The sequence below is a fragment of the Lepidothrix coronata genome, unplaced genomic scaffold (genome assembly GCF_001604755.1).
Source record: "Lepidothrix coronata isolate B3197 unplaced genomic scaffold, Lepidothrix_coronata-1.0 Scaffold10, whole genome shotgun sequence".
In the NCBI taxonomy this organism is placed as follows: domain Eukaryota; kingdom Metazoa; phylum Chordata; class Aves; order Passeriformes; family Pipridae; genus Lepidothrix; species Lepidothrix coronata.
The window spans coordinates 3,890,244-3,912,512 of record NW_016690190.1 but is presented as its reverse complement, the minus strand read 5'-3'; the positions used below and the strand labels follow the sequence as shown (position 1 = coordinate 3,912,512).

The following is a 22,269-nucleotide window of genomic DNA, read 5'->3' as shown; positions in this document are numbered from 1 at the left end:
CTTCTACTTAGAGCTTCCAAAATTTCTTTAGGCTATGTAAACTATAGTATTTAAACACTATTTTGCTAATGTGCAAGTGCCACAATCAGATATGTTCTGCTTTGGACTATACACTCCTATCCTTTTCCCAAATTACAGAAACTGTCTCCAAAATACTTTACACCCCTAACATAAACAATACAACAGTGGACAGATGAAGGTTTCTTCCCAAGGTTGAGTGCACTCCTCCCCCTGGTGAAGAGGGAATCACTTGGATCCTCTGAGGTTTGCATCACTTTCTGGTAAAGGCACATTTTACCATCTTTTTTTTTCTTGCTTTCTTCAATCCACCTTACCCCTGTAAACCCAGACAGAATGTGAACCCAAGTGGCTGAGCCAGCTTGCACTACACTTTATCAGTCAGCCTTTGACCAAAGCAAGCAATGCAGACATCCTAGAGGTGCCTCTGACCAGCAAGCCCAGCTTCCCAAAGTGGCATCGATACACACAACTGCATGATGTCTGCCAGAGGAAGATAAAAAAAGCACAGTTTGGAGATAAACATTCTGCTACTAAGTCACAGGTTTATCATGCATATACTAGAAATATGGAATAAGAGGAATCCAGCCTCCTTTACTGATAACTCCCGCTTCAAGTAGGATTACAGCCAATTTCTACTTTCTTAAACCTCTTCCTGGTCAGTACAACTAGTCTTTATTAAAGTTTTAAGTTTCAAGAGCTCCTTGCTATTTCCCCCCCCCAAATTCAGACAAACTGACCACTGTCCAATCCATACCCTGTCCCTCAGTCTGAACCCCCTGAAGAGCTCTCCAAAACTTAATTTGTAAAGGGAAGAGATTCTCCTATTAAAATTTACCCAGCAGGAGCTGGCAGGTCTGGGTTAGGTACACAAAAATTTAACAATGAGAGCTCCACAAAACAACCAGCACCTACCAGCACAGTAGGGAGCAGAGGTGACACCCTCCTACACTGCATGGTTTCTAGGGCAGGAGATGGCTGAAATACAACACATTTCTCAGCTGCTCTTCTACTTCTCTCTGCCCCTTCTCTGGACCCCCCCCCAACAGATCCTATGGCTGTATCCTTCCCCAATAAAATAATGGAGGCACTTTTCACTCTCCACAGTTATTATGCCTGTGCCCTTTCATATGAGCCTGTCCACCAGTCTGAGAGACTGTGCACTAAACTACAGTGGAGAAGACCTAAGTGGGGCAGAGCTGTTCCCCACATAAAGTTATAAAACAATGAAATTTTATAACCTTGTTTTCCCTCCTCGTCAAAGAAGGATGGAAAAACCCTCTCCTTCCTCACCACCTTATTTTCTTATTTGTTTTTAAAGGAACACCACCAGGACACAAAGACTATTTGCTAAAAAGAAAAATCTGAGAAGTTAACACTGATCTTGAGTATTTAAATATACTGTTTGTCAGTACACTGACCATAAGGTCCTAAAGTTCCCTGATCACTCCTTAAGTGGGGAACATCCCTGTTTGGCTTGGCTCAGCTTCCTGAAGTGCTACGTCACTAACTGGAAACAGGCGGGTTTGCATGGAGCTTCCAAGAAGAAACTCAGAGGAGCAACACAACCCAGGCACCACCCCTCAAACCAAGTCAGGGGAGAACACAGAATGTTGAAGGAACCAGGTCTTTGCTGGGTCCCTGGCTAAGCTAACAATGTGCTGGTTACATTAATTGTGCCCTTGTACTTTAGAGAAATCCTTGACAATCTGCTTAGAGACAAAAAGAATATCATGACAGCTACTTCCTCCCAGCTGCTATGAGACACTGCACCAAGCTATGTGTAACCTCAGGGCTACTTCCATACCAGAACCCTCTCCCCTCCAAAGTCCAGAGCAAGAGATCAGCATCTGCATGGGTGCAACCTGTCAGGGGCAAAATCCACTCCAGTCCGAGATGTTTTAAGTATCTGTGCTCAGTGCAAGAGGTCTGAAGCAAAACATCACACAGATAGATAGCCACAGTGCTACCTTAAAGCTCACAGTGCAGCATCTGCTAGAGACTGAGCTTTTCAAAGAGCTGTTTCCCAGCACCAGTCCTGCGCAGCCAGTTCTCTCTGGTACGTACTGCAGAGCACTGAAGTCACACCCTGGTCTGTGCACAACTCATTACACTTCCTTACCCCATTTGCCTCCACACTTCTTCACACCCCTGCTTGGTCCAGATTTTCTTGGGCGTTTGCTCTCTTGCTTCCTATCATCTCCACAGAACTTTGACTCACATTTTTCCCTGTTGCTAGACTAAACTGATGGAACACAGCCTGCCTGGCTCAAACACCAGACCTCTTGGTGGAGACCTACGTAGAAGTGTGAATTGAGAATTTTGGGACAGCTGCTGGAAAGCGCCTTTAAAGGGCTCAATTAAGAGAGGACATGTAATTCAAGAGAGATCCCTCCAAGGTCTTCTGGTAGTACTTTGAAAAGTCAAGGTCTTAAAAATCACTTCCTGTTCTCAGGATGGGGAGAGGAAGTAAAAAGATCTTTACACCTCACTTCTGCTTTTATTTCCATATTTTCTTGGCCATAATCCAAGTGTCCAGCTCTCCAGAGGCTGCTTCAGTGGTGAGTGCACAGACTGGAACAGCAGAACTGCCCCTCCATGTGGTTTCTGTATGGGCACACCTGGTCCAAGTGCAGATCTGTTCCTAACCTGGGAGCCATGTGCTGCAGTGCCTCCTGTCATGGGCAGCTCGGCTCTACTACACATGCCATGCAGAAATGAGATAAGGCAGCAATGCAAAGATAAACCTGCTGTGCGTCAGTCACAGGTGTGGGCTAAGCACACATCCAGCCCACAGGCACCTAGAGTGGATTAAGGAGTTGCATGTCTTGTACTATGGCTCTGCTGCCACAGGTTACCTTCCCACAGCAGAATGACAAAGGCAGTCACAGGAGGAGTACTCTGCTCCACAGATTAACCAGTGCTGAAGGACTAGGGTTGCTCATTTATTCCATCCTCAGACAGGCACGGGTGGTGACTGCCAGCAGCACGTAGCTTCAGCCTCTCCTGGTAGAGCCTGACCAGCTTGACAGGAACATCAAGCTGAGGAGCTTCATTCCTAGCCAGACCTCCTCCAAGAGGCACTCAGTGCTGAGCAGCAGGTCAGGAAGGGGCCACTTCACAAGTGCAGCAGCACCACACACACCCCATCACATCACAGCCACGCTGGGAGCTTTACGCTGAAAGGAGAAGCAACACTGCTTTAGAGAAGCTGGGCACTCTCCTGGTCATCACTGTGTTTCCAACACAGCTTTTGAACACTTTCAAACCACATCTGCTGCCCACACTATACTTGAACAAAATGTTTTTCCTCCCAGCATATTCCAAAGAGAAACCAAAATAGCACTACCACTGGAGAAGGTTATGCCATACCGTGGAAGCAGTTTAATGCAATGCCTTCTGTCTGCCAGCTACAGAGATGCCAAGGAAGAGAAACTACTCACCCTTCCCAAATGCCTTGGGCACTCTCCTCCTCCTATCCCAACTTGCATGTCAAAATTAAACACAAGGCCCCTCTAAACTATGAGGAGACTGACCCTGCATCACATACAGTCTGTTAGGCTTGTTAAAATGCTGCAGAAGTTCTGGATAAGCATTAATAAGGTAAGGTCTGCCACAGGCAATGGATTTTAAACTTCCTCCAGCTGATGGTGTAGAAAAGTACAGAGGCAGAAGGAAAAGAACAATCTTCCATTGCTAAAAACTGGGGTAAAGGTTGGTACCATCGGTACAACTGGAATCCTAACAGCTGCCAGCTTCCACTAATTATACCTTTCAGATGAAAGCTACAAACTTTGCTTTTTTTGTCTGTATATTCATTCCCTCTTCTCACACATTCAGTCTGCTAGTTTTTCCTCAGACCTCACCATAACTGCTTTGCTTTCTTCTTTTCCTCTGCCTTCTTTCACTTGTCAGGGTTGAAGACCCCGAACAAACTGACACCAATCAGGTGTATTTTAGCAAGTCTATCCCAGACAGAGGCACAGGGAACACAAGGCCATCTTCGATGCTCAATTCCAAGAGAGAATATACATAAAGGTGACCTTGTATTTTGGGACTAATGCCTTTTTCTACCAGAAATCTTATCCTTTCCCACATGCCCTGTACATTTTCCCCTTTTATATGTGCCTAGAGGTGTCATCATAAACAGCAGTTCAAAAATAGCTTGAAGTGATTAAAGCATTTATTTAAACTTCACTGAAATCAACAATTTAGGAGAATGACCAAATGCTGGGATGCATTTGGGCAGATTAAAAGGAGTCACGGAGCGCTCTGTATGTTCTGCCTTAAAGTATCCAGAGAGTCAACAGGCCCAGCAATAAAGTTTTATAGCATTTCAAGCTACAAAGGACTACAAAACCTTCCTAATCTTCCACATGTCCTAATCCACTATGTTTCCATGAGGTACCCTTTTACAAGATCTGATAATTTGTCCTTTGTTGAAATATAACAGCCAGAAGAGAACAGGGGTGTGCTGCCAAGATTGAGAAATAAGCATTTTTCCTAACTCAAATATATTTTTAGCTTTTTATTTTTTAATGCTTTCCAAATCCTGTTTTCCAATATGCATTCACCTCTCCCATAGGTAGGCACATAATTTTTTTCCTAGTCACATAACTTTGCTTCTGGATCACAGATGAAAACCCTGAGAAGCCTCCTGTCTGGTACCTTTTTGCAAAAGCCAACAAATCTATCCTCTGACACCAAAGGTCCATTAGCAACTATTTTGAGTCAACCCTTTAATTTCATACATTTTGTGGTACAATTTTTTAATCAATACAATGAAATAAATAGCTAATTATTTGCAAAGTATCTCCTTTTACTTTCAATTTACTTTTTTTCCTCGAAGAATGAAATCAGGTTTGTCTGACTATATCTGCTTTCCATTAAATCCTAACGACCAGGGTTAAATTGTATCTGTATTCTTCCAGTCTGTAACTATGGAATCCTACAAGACTCCATGTATTTTGTACAGGTTTGGTACCAGGATCTCCAGTGCATAGTTTTTACTTTCTCCTCTTTACTCTATCAATTTAATATTTTCAGACATTTCCTCATGATGTCATGACCCAACAAAAATCAGTGTCAACAAGACAAACTTCTCCTCTGGGACCTTTCAGCCTATCTGGACTTCCAGTTATCCAGGTTTTTTGGCTCCAAGAAGTTTTGTAACCCGATTACTGACAGCAGTTAATTTTCATCTGACACCATTAGAAAAAAGTCCCCTTTCTACCCTTACACCTGCCAACATTGTTCTTTCCCCTTGGATATTCTTTGCTGATCATCATCTGCTTCTCTCTACTTCACACTGATTCTTTTTTACCTTTCTCTAACCATTACTACAGGCAAAAAGAGAAAAGGTACTTCCAGAGGACACTAGCAGTTAAAAAAAGTGATATAATGATATCTTAAGATTCATAATTCCCTTCATGATAATTTTAATCCAAGCACAAAGCTCTGAAAGGATCTTGCTGTGAGCACAATGATATTCATTATCTGCGTGTTACAAGAATCACAGCTGAAAAGTTTTCACAGGCACTATTCTGGTGCTCTTACTGAAAATTACAGCATATGAAACTGAGAAAGATGCCTCAGTAATAGCAATGTGAGCTTAACATAAAGTGTTCTGATCAAACCACTTCCACATCCTCTCCCAAACACCTGTCCACCTTCAAAGAAATACACATTGAATGTTTGTAAACATCTCTCATAAAGCTGCTACTTCAACCCCTTACTTTTGCTGCTGTTCTTGGAATTCTCACACATTAGCCTCTCTTTCAGATCTCCAGGTGTCAAGCACTGAAGAGCCCATGGCCAATCTGTGACATCCTGACACCTGCAAGCACCTGGTTTTCAAGTATCCCTCCAAACTGTACTTTTCAACACCTTAATCACCACAGTGGAGCAGCACAGTTAATTGGCCACCCCCAGTCACAACCCTGACTTCTTATGACACACAGACTTTACAGCTTTCTGCACTCAATAACTTCTTCAATAGTGCCTTCCCTCATTCTCCAGCAATGCAAATGTCTGTAGATTCTCATTTCTTCCCTGCATTTCCAAGTTCCTTTTTCCCCTCCAATACCTGCAAATTTGAAACAAAATCAAATGCTACAAGTTCCCTGTAGCTCCAGTGCCTCCATCCCAGCTACCATATCACATAATGTCCCTCTTAAACACTGAAGTCACATCTTAAAACCAAGTAGGATTTTTTCCCATCTCCAGCTAATCTTGCCAGCAAGCTGTCTCAAGCAAAGTACTTAGGAAAGGCTTGTCTGTATGCCTCTCTTCCATATCTTCTTCATTAAAGCTAAAAAAGGTGTTCTAAAGATGAATCATAGAATCAGCTGGGTTGGAAGGGACCTCTGAGATCATCAAGTCTAACCCTTGATCAACTACCACTGTGGTTACCAGACCATGGCACTAAGTGCTACATCCAGTCTCATCTTAAAAACCTCCAGGGATGGAGAATCCACCACTTCCCTGGGCAGCCCATTCCAATGCCTGATTACCCTCTCTGTAAAGAATTTCTTCCCAATATCCAACCTAAACCTCCCCTGGCAGAGCTTAAGACCATGCCCTCTTGTCTTACTGATTGTTGCCTGGGAGAAGAGACCAACCCACCTGGCTACAATCTCTTTTCAGGTAGTTGTAGAGAGTGATGAGGCCTCCCCTGAGCCTCCTCTTCTCCAGGCTGAACAAGGCCAGCTCCCTCAACCTCTCCTCATAGGACTTGTGCTCGAGTCTCTTCACCAGCCTTGTTGCTCTCCCTCTGGACCTGCTCCAGCACCTCAATATCCTTCCTGAACTGAGGGGCCCAGAACTGGACACAGCACTCCAGGTGTGGCCTCATCAGCGATGAGTACAGGGGAAGAATCACTTCTCTGGTCCTGCTGGCCACACTGTTCCTGATCCAGGCCAGGATGCCATTGGCCTTCTTGGCCACCTGGGCACACTGCTGGCTCATGTTCAGCTTCCTGTCAATCCAGACTTCCAGGTCCCTCTCTGTCTGGCTCCTCTCCAGCCACTCTGTGCCCAGCCTGTAGCGCTGCAGGGGGTTGTTGTGGCCAAAGTGCAGGACCCAGCACTCGGCCTTGTTGAACCTCATCCCGTTGGAATCGGCCCAACTCTCCAGTCTGTCCAGGTCCCTCTGCAGAGCCCTCCTGCCTTTCAGCTGATCGACACTCCCCCCCAGCTTGGTGTCATCTGCAAATTTGCTGATGGTGGACTCAATATACTCATCTAAATCATCAATAAAGATATTAAACAGAACTGGGCCAACACTGATCCCTGGGGGACACCACTAGTGACCAGCCACCAACTGGATGCAGCCCCGTTCACCACCACTCTCTGGGCCCGGCCCTCCAGCCAGTTCCTAACCCAGCACAGAGTGCCCCTGTCCAAGCCGTGGGCTGCCAGCTTTTCCAGGAGTATGGCTGTGGGAGATGGTGTCAAAGGCTTTGCTGAAGTCCAGGTAGACACATCCACAGCCTTCCCCTCATCCACCAGGCGGGTCACCTGATCATAAAAGGAGATCAGGTTGGTCAGACAGGAGCTGCCCTTCCTAAACCCGTGCTGGCTGGGTCTGATCCCTTGTCCATCCTGTAGGTGCCGTGTGATTGCACTGAGGATGATCTGCTCCATAACCATGCCAGGCACTGAGGTCAGGCTGACAGGCCTATAGTTTTCTGGGTCCTCCTTCTGGCCCTTTTTGTGGATGGGCGTGACATTCGCCAACTTCCAATCATCTGGGACCTCCCCTGTGAGCCAGGACTGTTGGTAAATGATGGAGAGAGGCTTGGCGAGCGAGTTCTTCCACCAGCTCCCTCATCACCCTAGGATGGATCCCATCTCGTCCTATAGACCTGTGAGGATCCAGGTGGCTCAGCAGGCTGCTAACTGTTTCCTCCCGGATTACAACAGGGGGGCTATTCAGCTTCTTATCTCTGTCTACAAGCTCCAGAAGCCAGCTGTCCTAAGGACGATCTGTCTTACTGTTGAAAACTGAGGTAAAGAAGGTGTTAAATACTTCAGCCTTTTCCTCATCTTTGATAACTATATTCCTGCCCGGGTCCAATAAAGAATGGAGGTTTTCCTTGTCCCTCCTTTTGCTATTGATGTATCTGTAGAAAATGAAACGCCTTTAATTTTTTTGGAAAAGTAACCGAGACATTTAGTGCACAGTTTTCAAGGTTGGTGACACTTATTTGTTGATTTTCATCTTGCAGACATGTTTGTAGTTCAGGAAAAAAACCAGCAACATAAATTAAGTTCAGCCTTCCCCTGTAGTTTTGCAACATATTTCTAACAACTCAACAAACAAGCAACTGCAACGGGGAAACATTCCCAAGTCCCAGAGCAGACTCCCTGCAGCGCTTTACTGACAGGAATTCAGCTGAAATTTTGCTCTGAATCGGTACAGCCAAATGAGAAGTCACAAGTCACCCTGGGCCAGTACAAAAGTAAGACTTTTCCTTCTCTTTCAGTCCTTCTTGTAAGCAACAACATCCACTAAAAGCCATGAGGAGCAAACCATTTGAACAGAAAAAAGAACTTCAAAAACACTAAGGCTCGAGGAGGAGACAAATTTTGCAGTCAGAAAGCTCATGCCTTAAAAATAGTGCCAAAGCTCATTCCTGCCGTGCCTGTTTCCTGCAGGGAGTCACGCCTGAGCGCTGCCTTCCAGCTGCCGGCGGGGCCAGCCGGCCGAGCACCCCGAGGGCAGGGCTGTGGAGCAGCACCTCGCACATCTGGAGCCCTCCTGCAGCTGCCAGTTTGGTACCTGTGGGCAGCAGCAGCCTCCCAGCGAGTCTCGGCTTCGGCTCCTTCAGGAGCGCTGAGAAGGAAGGGGGGCAGGCAGATATGCAGGTCTGGAGAGGCAAGAGGGAAATTCTTCCCCATAAGAGCATGGGCAGATGGCCACAGGCAGCCAAAATGGACTTCCCTAGAGTGCCCTCAGTCCCTGTAGTATTTGCACCAAGGAGCACATAAGGCATTAGAGCCATATGTAGGCAGCGTCAGTTTGGCTGTCTCTTCTCTTTCTAAAAAAACCCCTCTGCTTTATGCCCGTTTTCTGAAAAACACATCTTACCAGCCCGCAGCAAACACCACAGCAGCCCCAGCCCTGAGTCACACACACAGCTGTGCAGAGGGGACGGCAGAGAGGAGGAGGGGAAGGGAGCTGTGGCACTGAGGAGCTCGAGCAAGACATATCATCAGTGCTGATGACTGGGCCAGTTACACCCATGATGAGAAAGACAGATGTTCTGCAGAAAGCCAGCCACTGCCTCATATTAGGAGGTATGAAAGCTGAGAGTTTAGATGTCACATTTTCCCTTAGTCTTCATCCTTCGCAGGCCAGGACAGATCCCAGAAAGCCAGGTATCTGGCTGCAAGAAATAATGCAGTCAGTTTTAAGTTTTTAGTCTTGGTTTCTCCTGAAGATCTCATCCTGCCTGTAATATCACAAGCCTTCCAAGTCAACAGTGACATTGCTGCTTTTGCTGCAAGAGAAGCTGAAGGAGCAGAACAGTTCTTTGCTGCTCTTGAGTTTTGGGTCTCCATATACACAAATCTCTGCTGTGGGTATACAGGAGCTCCATAAATGAGAATACATGTGTCTCCAGATAACACACACAAAATCAAAACATTGCAAGCAGATTCCTGAAGCAAACAGAAGAACTGACAGAAGACCGGGGAAAAGGCAGCCTTGGGATAAGCATTCTCTTGTGCACAAAATTTGCTGCAGAACTGCAGGGGTGAAGGAACAGAGATCTGCTCAGTGTTCAGGGCTTGGAGTTTGGGGGATTTTTCTTGGCTGTTTTTCAGGTTTTAGGTCTGCAAAACCTCCCCCATGCTAGTCACACAAGCTACTACACAGGGTGGTCTCTTCTCACACCTACAGTTTCAGGCTTAGCCACAAAAAGGAAATAACACAGGTCCTTATAGGTATGGGACTGCATAGACAAAAAGCCTTGAAATAAACCAGACTGCTGCCTAGCAATGCTGTACCTAGATCTGAGCAGGGCAGTGCCTCGGGTCCAGGACTGCTGTGAAAGGAACCACAGCATAGCTCCAGCTGGAAGGGGGCTCAGGTGGTCTCTATGCCAGCCTCCTGCCCAAACAGGATCAGCACTGAGACCAGCTTACTCAGGACTTTATCCAGTCAAGTCTTAAAAACCTCCAAGGAAGGAGATGTTGTAGTCTCTCTGGGCAGCTCTCTCTCCAGTGCTCAGCTATCCTCACAGTGAAGCCCTTTTTCCTTACCAGTCTGAACCTCTCTCACTTCCACTGTTGGCCATTTTCTCTCACCCTCCTGTCATGCACTGGTGTAAACTCTTTTTTCATTCTTTTCTAAGCAACTTCACATCAGAGCATCCAAACTTTGGAGAAAGAAAATTGAGCAGGGTACTTCAAATGCCAGCAATTGAAAGATGCTTTCCTTCCTTTACAAGCCACCACGTGCTTCAAAGAATTTTGCCACAGCTGAAGATGCTGCTTACATCCAAAATCAGGGGCAGCACTCAACATCTTTGGTGAAGAACAAGAGCCAATGGCCTTCCCTCTCTCTACTGGACATCAGCCCATCTCATCCAAGGAAGCACACTCCTTACCTCTGCAGGCAACCTCAACTGCAGTAAGAGCTGGGAGACAAGTGCTCCACAGTGTCACCAAACTGCCAGGGCTTGTCCCAGCAGAGCTGCAGGACAGGAGTAAGCTCAGCACGTTCAGCTCCAAGCAAGCCACTAAAGTGTATCAGGAATATTGCTCTTTGCCCCTACACTACAGGGGAGAAGCCTCCACCAACACCAACTCACTTCTGTTCTGCATCTCTGCTCAGGACACATCTGATTTCACAAGGAAGGAGGCCAAAAGCTCCCTAAGACACCTGCCCAAAGCTCCCTAAGAGGTTATCAGAGCAGCCAGGTCTCTATTTCTCACCCCATGTGACTAACAGATTGCATGAAAGGACAAAGCCAGCCCCAGCGCAGCTGCAGAGGAATGTTTTTTCTTTGGCAGAGAGGAAAGAGATGAAGTGAGCGTCACATTTTTCCATTAAATTTTTGCCTGTCACCACAGCAGAGCCAGATCACATACAGAAGATTGAAAGCCAGTTAGCAGCAGATGGCAAAAAAAAAAAAAGTAATAGTTTCCAAGACACAGTGAAGGCACAGAGAGGTCACTGGCACTATTCAGCTACACATTTGGAGAGATGGCAGCTATGGAGACTGCCCTAGTAATTCAGGTCTATCCCATTTAACTGGACTTTATTTTCTCACATTGCCTTCTCCACTTCCCAACTCACCCTCAAAAGAGGGAATGCTCTTTATTTGATACAGCATTTGTACACTTCCTGCACACATTTAGCACTGACACAACTCAATTCAGTGATTTTCTTTTCTGCAGTTGAGAGCTACGTTTGGCAGCTCACAGACAGAGAGAATGACAGGCCCTGCTAGGAACAGCTCAGCATCTCAGACTGGAGACAGCAAGTGCAATGCCCACACTGGCTCTGCACTGTTAAACCCCACCATTCTTGACCTGTCTTTTGTACTGCCTATTACTCACTTCGGTGGAGTGGAAGAGTAATGTACTTGCCAGCAAAATTGTGGCCCTAAGCCAGGCTTATTTCTTGCATACCATTTCTTTCACTTTCATGCAAGATAAACAATTTAGCATCCAAGACAGGCCCCACTTTTCAACAGTACTCAACATCATGGAAGGGTGGTGGTACCATCCACCAATTCAACATTGGTGCTTCTTTGAACATCATGTCTGTCCATTCCTTCTCTTACGTACCCACACTCTTATCAAACAACCTTTTTCCTATCGATCCTTGAACAACTGCCTCCTCCAGGCAATCCCCTTTCTTTCCAGTGACATCCAAATAATAGTCTACTGGTATCAAATAAATACACACATGCACACATCAGGATTACATCTAAGCACAAGCCACACAGCTACTCTGACTATTCCTACTGCACATTCCTTTAGCTCAAAATGCAGTTCCACCACCACTTCCCAAGTCAAACATTCCTACCTGCCCCCTCATGTCAGCATCAGTACCCGGGCTGCCTACAGGGTAAGCTGTGTCAGGGAACTGATACCCCTGAAAGCTAATTTCTGACAAAAAAAAATAGTCACTTTACACCTGGCTGAGCTCCCAGCCAGCTGCCACAACAGCCTGCGGTTACATCCAGGTGCAGAACTGCACTGTCAGGTCTTGTCACCCAGAAAAAAAAACACAGCCAAAGGGGATCCAGATAGTCTCCATGATTCAGAGAGAGATGAATAGGGAGCAACAGCATGAAAGAATGTGCCCTCCTGAAAACACAGAAGAAGAGCTCTGTGGTGAGAGTGCCCCTCAGGGACCCACCAGGAACCTATCTCCCTCAGAAAAAAACAAGCTGTTCTAGGGAATTGTAGGAGTTAGAGGGAAGACCCTGTAAACCCAGGGTAGGCAGCCAACACAGCCTATGACAAATGCCACTGAGCCAGGTTAAACACCCTGACTGTCTATTGATAATTGCTAAAGTCTCACCCACAAAACATTCCTTCTCCAAAAGGGAGACAAACAGCCCAAGACAGAGGAAACAGAGGATGGATGGTTAAATCAAGTATTACAAAGTGACTGGAAAACAACTTGTGGGAATGCAGGAAGGCATACAGACAGCAATAAGGACAGCAGAGCCTGATGATAACCGACATTTGGATACAGCACAGAAAAGCAGCATCTATCTGCAAGTATAAAGCCAGCAAGAAAACCTGCCCCATCAGAGGTGGGGGGCTACTTCCAAAGCACCACATCTTCACTTTCAAAGCAACAACCACATGCCTTAGAGTTGCCTTGTCAACTGAGGGACCAAGAGAAAACAAGCCCACAGTGGCACAGACCGCACAGCTCTTTGGAGGGAGGAGTAGCCAGCCAGGCATGGCACGAGCTGGGTGCCTCAGTCCTTGCTCACAGTCCTGGGCAGGTCTGCAGCCCCTGCACAAGCAGGACCATGGCAGACACACTGAGAAGGAACTAATCCATGAGACAGACATCCCCCTGCTCCTGCTGTAACAGAGCTGAGCACACCCCCTCTGGCTTAGCTCTGAAAAAAAAAAAAAAAAAAGCCTATTAAGGGAAGTTTACAAGCTCCCCAAGACAAGGGGCACTATCCTGTGTCACCACAGCACAGTACTGCTGCACACAGTGGCTCCTAAGGCACTGAAGCACTTTTATTCTGCAGTGGGTACTTCCCTCTCACATCTGTCAGACAGCCCAGACATAAAGTGGATTTGCTGCGCAGTGGTACAGGTGAGAGCCACACAGCAAAATGCAGGGACAAGCTAAGAGACAGTCAGAGCTGGTGGCACATTGCTCAAAGGCCTCCTTGCTTTATTTTATATTTATTTTTATTTTATTTGTCACAGCTGGCATGAAGATGATCTGATCTCACAGTGTGCAAGCAAAAGCATGAAGGCAGACTTGCAGAGGAGTGGAAATAAGACACAAATGAACTGTGCATCAGTGAGCAAGAGGGACACAAAAAGATCAAATCAAACTGCATATCCCTGCCTAGGATCTGCAGCTAGTCAGACCAGCCTCCTCTACAGACACAGATGATGCTAAAAAGTGAGACTCCTTTAATGAAAAACTAGTCCCCATCCCAGGATAGGCAAAACTTACTTAGCCCCAGATATGAAAGACCTCGAAGAAGGGACTCTTCACATCACAAAGTCCTGCAAAGAGCACAGGCTCCCACCCTCCCTGTAGATAAGTTCAACAGCTCCAGACACAGGAAAACCCTGTCTGGTAACACCATAAGTGAAATTCCTTTGCTCCTGCTATCGTGCACAACCTGCTCCATGTGTAATGACTGGCTTTCCAAAGGAAACATTTACAGAGAACATTGCAGATCAGTCACGTCCATTAGGAAAAAGAATAAATAGTTAGGTTTGTGCATTAAATGCTGGCTCATTCTTATCTACCATGCTTCAAAGTCAGTCCCAGGACAGACTAACATTTTTTCCAGCTCCTGTCCTCACTGCAGATGAAGCACTTCACTATACAGTTACAGCCAGTCCAAATGAAACCAGCCAGCAACTCAATACCTCCATTTTTCTAATTTTAACTGTCAGAAAACAGGAGGGTAAAGTTTCAAAGTCTCCTACTTGTGTTTATCTCAGCTTTTAGAGGAATTGTAAATCAGTTAGAGCCATTACAAGTACCTGACATGTACACTGGCAACCTGGAATGACTTTCTTATTTAAATTTGGGAAGATAGCAAGGGGGGGGGGATGGTTTTCAGTGCAAGGCACTGAGTACAACTAATTCTGCTGTTCATCAATTGTGATGCTGATAATTTTTTTTAATATGGAAAGTCAATGACAAAATTTAACACTACTGCTTCGTACATGGCATGTGTACAACTATTTGAAAGTCTCACTTTCTCGTTTTCCCTCTTTACTGGAGGATTTTGGCAAAATCCTTTCAAGTACTGACTGCACAAATATTTCACCTAAAGTCAGCTGTCCTGTCCTCCATTTGCAGGTGTACAGAGAAGAAAGAACAAGAGATTTCAGCTTTATGGTTAGTAGGCAACAGACCAAACCCTGCTTTCAAATAAATAAAGTAGCTCTCTCCCTTACCAAAACGAAATGAAAACTGGATACAACTATATTGACACCAGATTTTACAGAGGGCTACATGCAGCCACCACAAAATAAGATACAGCCAGCTCCACATCTACACATGCTGTGGTTACCCAACTTTTAATTAAATACACACAGACCGTAAAAATCAAGCGCTGTCATCCATTTAAATTAACAGCTGCCACTGCCCTACACCGAAAACTACAGGCAATCCCTGGCAGCTCGTTCAGAGGCAGCTTTTCTGCAGAAGTCATTAGAAACACGAAGTAACGGCAACCATCGTTTTTGTGGCCGAGGAAATGAGTCACTGGGCAAGCTCCCGGTGAGGTTCAGAGGCTTCTTATGGGGAGGAAAAAAGGCCAGCCCAAAGTTTCCTGAGCTCATCTTACATGATGATAACAACTCTGACGATTAACCTCCATGGGCAGCTTGCTTTGGTTTTGCTTTTTCAGGGAGACTTGGTAGCTGAGGCCCAGGAAGCCTCCTCCACTCATCTCAACCTGCACTACACCCATATTCCAGGGTTAAGCTGCCCACAGCATCACCAACAACATGGCAACAGGCTCACTGAGTTCAAACACTGCTCAGACAACGGCTTCAGCAATATAATATTTGAGTAACTTCAATTTTTTCATATGAGTTTCAGGTTCAATAGTCAGCTCTTTAAAGAATAAACAATTTGGGCTACTTAGCATTTAAAGTATCTTCCAGTTAACCACTCATCAAGACACTCAGGACATGACATCTAGGAATTTAGTCCTAAATATTTAAGCCAGCTGTTGTCCCCACATATGTGTAGGGCAGTGGCAGTTCTACATCTGCCATGCCAAGATCACAGCCATGCTCCTGTTCGGCTGCATTTTGTTACCATCTGGAAGCAGCGGCCAATGTGTTAAAATAACCATGAAAACGGGGGGAGAGGGAGGGAGGAAAGACTGCATCCTCAGTATTAAATAAGGAAGTTTTAAATGTCAAGGGCTCCTAAGAACCATCTGCCTTTCATCCTCCATCCAGGAATGGGACAGGTAGTTGGCATGTCACAGCGTGTTTGTCACACTTATCCATCTGCACCAGATCTGGCACTTGTCACTGAAGACGCCATCCCAGCTGGGCCATGTCCAACCACAAATCAACTCCAATGGAGACCCATGGCCACAAGTAGAGCTCTCCCAGTTCAAGCCCACCTGTGTGTTATGGAAAGTAAAGGCAGTAGCAAGAAGCCAAAGAGTTCACCTGGCCACGCTTCTGCTCCCCTTGGGCAGTGGCAGGCATTGTGCTTCCTTTCTGCTTGGTCACCAGGAAAATGAAAAAGCACATAATAATAATAATAATAATAATAATAATAATGATAATAATAATAATAATAATGATGATGCCTTACACTATGCCTGTGTACAGCGTTACCAACATACAATCACAACAAGCTACAGCGCATAGGAAGATTAGATAATGCGAACACGTGACACGTGCCATGAACACAACTCTGGGAAACCTTTCAGCCTTTTCTTGGATGGGAAACTAAGCCACTCTGGAAAAATAAATGCTCTAAAGCTATCTGGCATCCAGGTGAGTACTATAAACTATGAGGACTTTAATGAGCCACCTGAAGGACTGCAGCCTGCCAACAGCAGAGCTGAGCTCCTCAAGGTCCCACCTTCTCCAGGCACAGCTGATGACATCACTGACAGTACCAGAGGAGTGAGGGAATGGCTCCTCACACAGCTTCAGGCACTGGTGAAATCATCAGCTCTTAAAGAGAAATGTAAATCCCCAGGAGGTTGGATTTCAGCCCTGGTAATTAAGGCAGGCTGGAAAAGTTTAAAATAGAGGTCAAGTTTTTCAGTGCATGCGTACTTTCACACTTGTCTACCAGCGTCAAATCAACCAGAGCCAGGAATAGCCTTTATGGTTGTAAGAAAGTTAAATTTTAACTTAAAATACACAAAAGACAGTTGGCACAGAATTCTCACCCTCACCAGTCTGCACACACAGGTCTGACTGTGGAACAACACTGATCCTTCTTTCTACTTGTGAGCTCTCCCCTCAGTCAACATCATCATCATCTTATCCCTCCTCCCTGCCAGTCCAGCTCACACTCTTAGGGCTTTTGACTGACTCAGACACCTTTCCTTAGCCCACACCGAAGTTCCCTTGGATGCAGACTTGCACATCCAGCTAAGAGACATCCCAGGAGTGGGCAAAGACCATAGGATTCCACAGGGCACGTGTTCCACAGCCATGAGGATGACAGCACAGGTAGTGGGCACTCCTGTACATGGAGCATAGGAGAGTCTCCTCCATCACCACAGTCTTTTCAGAAATACCCTGTAGTAAGTTTACAAACACAGCAGAGTCAGCTGGGTCAAACCAGTCCTCCCAGATGGAAAGCAGAAGCCAGGAGAAGAACAGATGTTTCATCTAGAGAGCCTGTTTGTTTGTTTTGGTTTTTTCAAATGATTTTATGAAGTTTTGGCCGGAGGTAAATAGAGATCTTGTGTTTCGTGATATCAAGCACAGTATTTTCCTCCACATGGCAGGGCACACTTCACAAAAGAAGTTGTTCAACAGGCAAAAGTGTGGGGTTTTTTTTTCCTCTAGAGAATGTGAATTTCATAAAACTTTTTTATCCTTTATCCTTTAAAGATCATAATATCTCACTACACCTACTTAATAGCCTTTAGTTGGATTGTTTTTGCTGAAACTTTTTTCAGAGGAATTCCAAAAACAACCAAAAAGAGAAACTGATCTCACACTTTTTATGTGACTTCAAGAGAGTCTCTAAAGAAGTCTTAAACTCCAAAAAAACAATCAAACAAGACAACCACACAAATCAGTGGCAGTGCTACTCCAAACCAAGGTGGTCACAGCCCAAAATTTTGCAGACCCGGCTACACACTGTCCCTTGGATAACACTCATCATCGTAGCACTTGAAGCTGAAAATCCCCAATAAAACCTGAAAACAGCAAAGGGAAAAGCATCACGCTTCCATCCACCAGATAGCCAGAACATTTTCTTTGTCAAGACATGCTTAAACTCAAGTCTCAAGCTCCCTAAAACAGGGCAGAAAATACACATATCCATGTCACCGCAGCCACAAGTCCTATACCAAGCATAAAGTCTCCTTCAGGGCATTAATTAAAGAACGTAAGAAAACAATAAATAAGAAGACTAAAGTTAAGAGTGACGAGTCCATTCCCGTCACAAAGATCCAAACAAAGCAGAAGGAAGTATGCCACCACAACCATAAATCTGAAGAGGAACGCTCTCCAAAGAGCCTCCCATTTCATTCACAACATTCCTCTTGATAATGAAAAAACTCAAGGAAACAATTGTTCAGTGGAAGAGCTTTCCATTTTTAAGTGTTCCAGCTGCCTTTTTAAAAAACCCCAAGCCACCGTAACATACAATTCCTTTTCCCTGGATCTACCAGAAGATACACATTGCGCAAGAAAGCCCAAGAACTCTCAGAGAAAAAGCAGCCAAACAACGTTTAGAGACAGTCAAGCGTGCAGCAGGCTTGCTTCCTGCTGAAATGAGGCTTGGAGCTTGTGACGGACGTGATCCCGGATCAGTAAGGCTATCGCATACCACACACAACAAACAAGATTTTCCTTGTTTGCCTTACAAGACTAACACCAAGATCTCCGCAGGGCGCCCATCGTGCAATGGGATCACCGCTGTTCCCACGAGAAGGGCTTGGCCCCTCTCCGCGGGATTGTATTTGCACATCGCTCTCTTTGGGGCAGGGAAGAAGCGCAGAGCACACGGCAGCACCTGCCAAGCGCCTTTCCTTGGGCGCTGCCACGATCCAGTCGCCACCACCATGTTCCTCTGGGGCTCCATCCACGCACGTGCTCGACGGCCACGCCAAGCTTGGCTGCCTCGTGCTTCTCACAAACAGTGGGCTGGAAGACTCTTCCACGCTGCTGTCCCAAAGTGCTCCGGCTCACTTCCACTTAGGATTCGCACCCGCAGAGCGTTGTAAAGGTTTATAACGTTATAAAGGTGTATCTCTGCACTTGCGAAACACCTCCCAGATAATCAGAGAAACCACAGGGCAGAGATAACAAGACTCATTTCCTCGGGACTGTCCTAACTATGCATTTTGCGCAAGCCAAAACATGGGGATTCCAGCCAAAAAAAAACAAACCCAAAAAATAAACATCAAAACTTCTGTCACTTCCTTCCTGCCCTGGAGGAGCAGGACGGTGCCGGGAGAGTCACGCCTTGGAAAAGAAGACGCGTCCCGCAGCTCCAGAGGGGTGCCCGGGAGAAGCGGCGGCGCCGCGGGGGCAGAGGGAGCCCCGGCTGCCGGGAGCCCCCGAAGGGAGGAGCTGGGACACCCCGGGACAGAGGGGCCCCCCCACCGCCTGCCCGGGGCACCTCGGCCCGGGGGCACCAGCGCCGGAGGGGCGGCGGTCACGGCGAGGGACCCCGGGAAACACCTGTTGGCCAAAGGCGCCTCCCCCGGCCGGGACCCCGCCACAGCCCCCCAAACGCGGCCGACCACGGGGGCGTCCCAGCCATCCCACCCCCGTCCCCGCCGCTCCTCACCGTGTGGCTCAGCAGCGTGTCGGGGTCGGCGGGCTCGCACAGCTCGCTCAGCTTGCGGTCCCAGTGCAGCAGCGGCGGCTGCTCCCCGCCGCTCTCGCACACCTCCATGGCGGCCGCGGACACTCCTGCCGGCCGGGCAGTCAGTCGGTCGTTCGGTCTGTCGGTCCGTCCGCCGCCCCGCCGCCCGCCCCCGCCGCTGCCCCGGGCCGCGGAGCCGCCGCTCGCCCCCCGCTCGGCCGGGACTGCGCGGGCGGGTCACCCCCGCCGGCCGCGCCCCCGGCCGGACACGCCCCCGCCGCCCCGCCCGCCAATCGGGGCCGAGCAGCGCGGCCGGCCCGGGGCCCGCGGGCCAATGGGCGCAGGGACCGCGAGCGGCTCCAGCTGTGGAATGTGGGCGTGCCCCGCGCGGCCAATGGCGAGCCGGTGGCGGCGGGAGTGACGGGCGCGTCAGCCAATGGGGCAGCGACAAGACTGCGCCGGGCCTGGAGGGCGGGGTCGTGGCGCTGCCCGGGATCCTGGCCTGGGATGTGATGGGACGGGACGGGATCGGATCCCCCGCACGGGCCCCGGGCCGCAGGCAGCGCTAGAGAAGTTAAGGTCTGCAACCAGCGGCCGCCTGCGCTGTCAGTCCAGCGAGAAAGGAGGCAGCAAGAGCACAGAGTTCACCTGTTTACTGAAGACACCTCAGAACGCACCTGGTGAAAACTAGGAGTTTTACAAGGAGCTGCGCTTCCCAGCTCTTGTCGCCTGCCTGAGATCCTTCCCAGGGCGCTCATCCACAGCAGTAAAAATAATCCCAGTGACGGGAAATTCTGGTATTTTAAGACTCGCTTTCCTGCCAAGCTGAGGTAACAATGACACTTCATTGTTCTTCAAAAATGGAAGATGCCAAATGTTTACAATTCCAAAAAACTGGGAGTTCCTCCATGCTTCTCTGCAGCTCCTGGAGCAGCTCAGGGCCAGGTCAACCATAATTGGCATTTCCACATTGCATTATGCAGGAACCATACCTGGATTTTCTGGTGCATTCTCTCTCTCCTAGACCTCCGTTTAGGCTCCCCCTCTTGTGCCAGGCCACTTCCATTCCCCCACATAGCAAGCACCTGTGATCACTGCAGCACAAGTGATCCAGTCCTCCCTAAGGAGAGCACAGACTTTCCCCGCCGAGGAAAACAGAGTCATAGGGATTTCCCAGCACCCATCAGGCACAACAGCAACAAAAAGAAGAAGAACGATAGTGATTTAATCAGGGTTTTCCTGTTAAGATTTATTAATCTTGCGTAGTTTGATTAAAAAACAAGTTGTTTTTTTTTAAAGCGCTACACTGTTTAAAAATATGAAGGAAAAATCCCTAACTGCCCCAACCAGAGATCTCCTACAAAGGTGAGTTGTTCTAGATCACTGTGAAATAAGACAGTCCTGTATTTGCCCTCAGCAGCACAGAAAACATCTAAAGCCAAATTACCAGCACCTGAATTGCTACCTACCACTTTGGCAAGCCCAACCAGAGGTACAAACTTGTGTCCTGGCACTGCCAGGCACTGTTGTCAAAGCAATTTCATTGTGCCAGTCCAGAGATGCAGATTGTGAAACCTGTAAAGGTCAGTTCCTTATCCAGGAGCCTCCGTGTTTGCACTGGATGTGTTCTTACTTTCAAAGCCTTTGTGGCCTTGTGATAATCTGTTTAACAAAAGGCTCTCCATCACTCTGACATTAGATCCTTCTAAAATCACTGCTGTGACTAGATAATTTCTTTGGGCTGGGGCACCAAATTAGTGTTTTGCCCACACGAGAAGTCTAAAGGAAGACCCATGTTTGCCTTGTAAGCCAACAAAATAAAAGCCACCTCAAAAGAAGGTGCTGACAGAGTGACCGCAGCTTTGTTTGCTGAACATGATGAGAACAAGGGGCTCCCAAGGACTGGTATTCGACAGAGAATACTAGGTTGAACTTTCTCAGTCTAACACATGCATACTGTCATTCTCCCTTGCATAAAGGAAGAAAGGAACTCATGGGAAGTTAGGCATCCTGGGTAAACAGTGCACTGCTTTTCCCAATGGGTTCCTCTCTTCCTGCATCACATAAAATTGTGTCCCTCTCCTCTCTGCACTTCCCCAGGGGCTCTCTCTTGTAGCATTGAGGCACAGCTGCCACTATGGGACACAGTGCTCCTGAGAATTCAGGAGCATCCTGGAAGACTTTCACTGAAATACTTTGATACACAAAGACTACCCATTTCTGGGGCTGCAATATAAATATAAACCACAATACCAGTAGCTGGTGAGTAGATATTGCTAAGTGGGCAGGCTGCTTGCCAGATTGTTAAAATTAGTGTTCAAGGCTACGTGTCATTTCTGAGCTTCAACATTTCTGAAACAATTACCTGAGACTTTGTAAGGAGATATGATGTATTTGCTTCGTATGGTGGCAACTAAGAGCAGACAGACCAACAAAGAGGTGTTTGTGCTGCAGCACAAGTTCTTCTTGGGAAACAAAATCTGTATTAGCAAGTTTCAGCTAAGAATGGGCAGCATGTAAAGGGCACCAAGAAGGATGAGACAAGAGCAGAGGGAATTAATCCTTTCAGAGAATATTAATTATTCAGTGTCCTGATACAATACATGGGATAGCAGTCCAATGTGCTCACAGATTGACACTACACCAGAAATCAGGCACTGTGAAAAGCATCACAAAACCAGCAAGAATGTGATACAGATACAGCTATCCTAACTTTTCCCCATGTTACTTGGAGGATTTTAAGTTGTGGATTTCAATTGTTACTAGCCTGCTGAAAATCAGAGCTGTTTCGCCACATTTCATTACTTTCCTCTTAGAGCAGCTTTGGCAGTATTTTTAAGTTCCAACTCATCTGAGACCATTTTGATGTTTTCTTTTGTGTAAGACCCTTTCCTCACCAGAGTCTTCTGAACTGGGTTTGAACTCACTCTCCAGCACGGGGAAACAGTGCAAGAATTGACCAAAAAATCTAAAAGATTATAAAAGGGTGTGGGGGGGTTATTGTCTGCAGAAGTAGGAGAGAGGAGAGCTCAGCTTTT

At 46.9% G+C, this 22,269-nt stretch overlaps 1 protein-coding gene across 2 annotated transcripts in view; it reads right to left on the bottom strand.

Moving 5' to 3' along the window:
• CREB3L2 (cAMP responsive element binding protein 3 like 2) overlaps positions 1–19,382 on the bottom strand; it is an 83,588-nt gene extending 64,206 nt beyond the window's left edge. For both annotated transcript variants that reach the window (XM_017804795.1, XM_017804796.1), the window contains exon 1: positions 19,214–19,382. In XM_017804795.1, coding sequence (XP_017660284.1) covers positions 19,214–19,321 — 108 coding nt within the window. In that variant the 5' untranslated portion in view covers positions 19,322–19,382. The remainder of the gene's footprint in view (positions 1–19,213) is intronic.
• Positions 19,383–22,269: the final 2,887 nt, after the last annotated feature.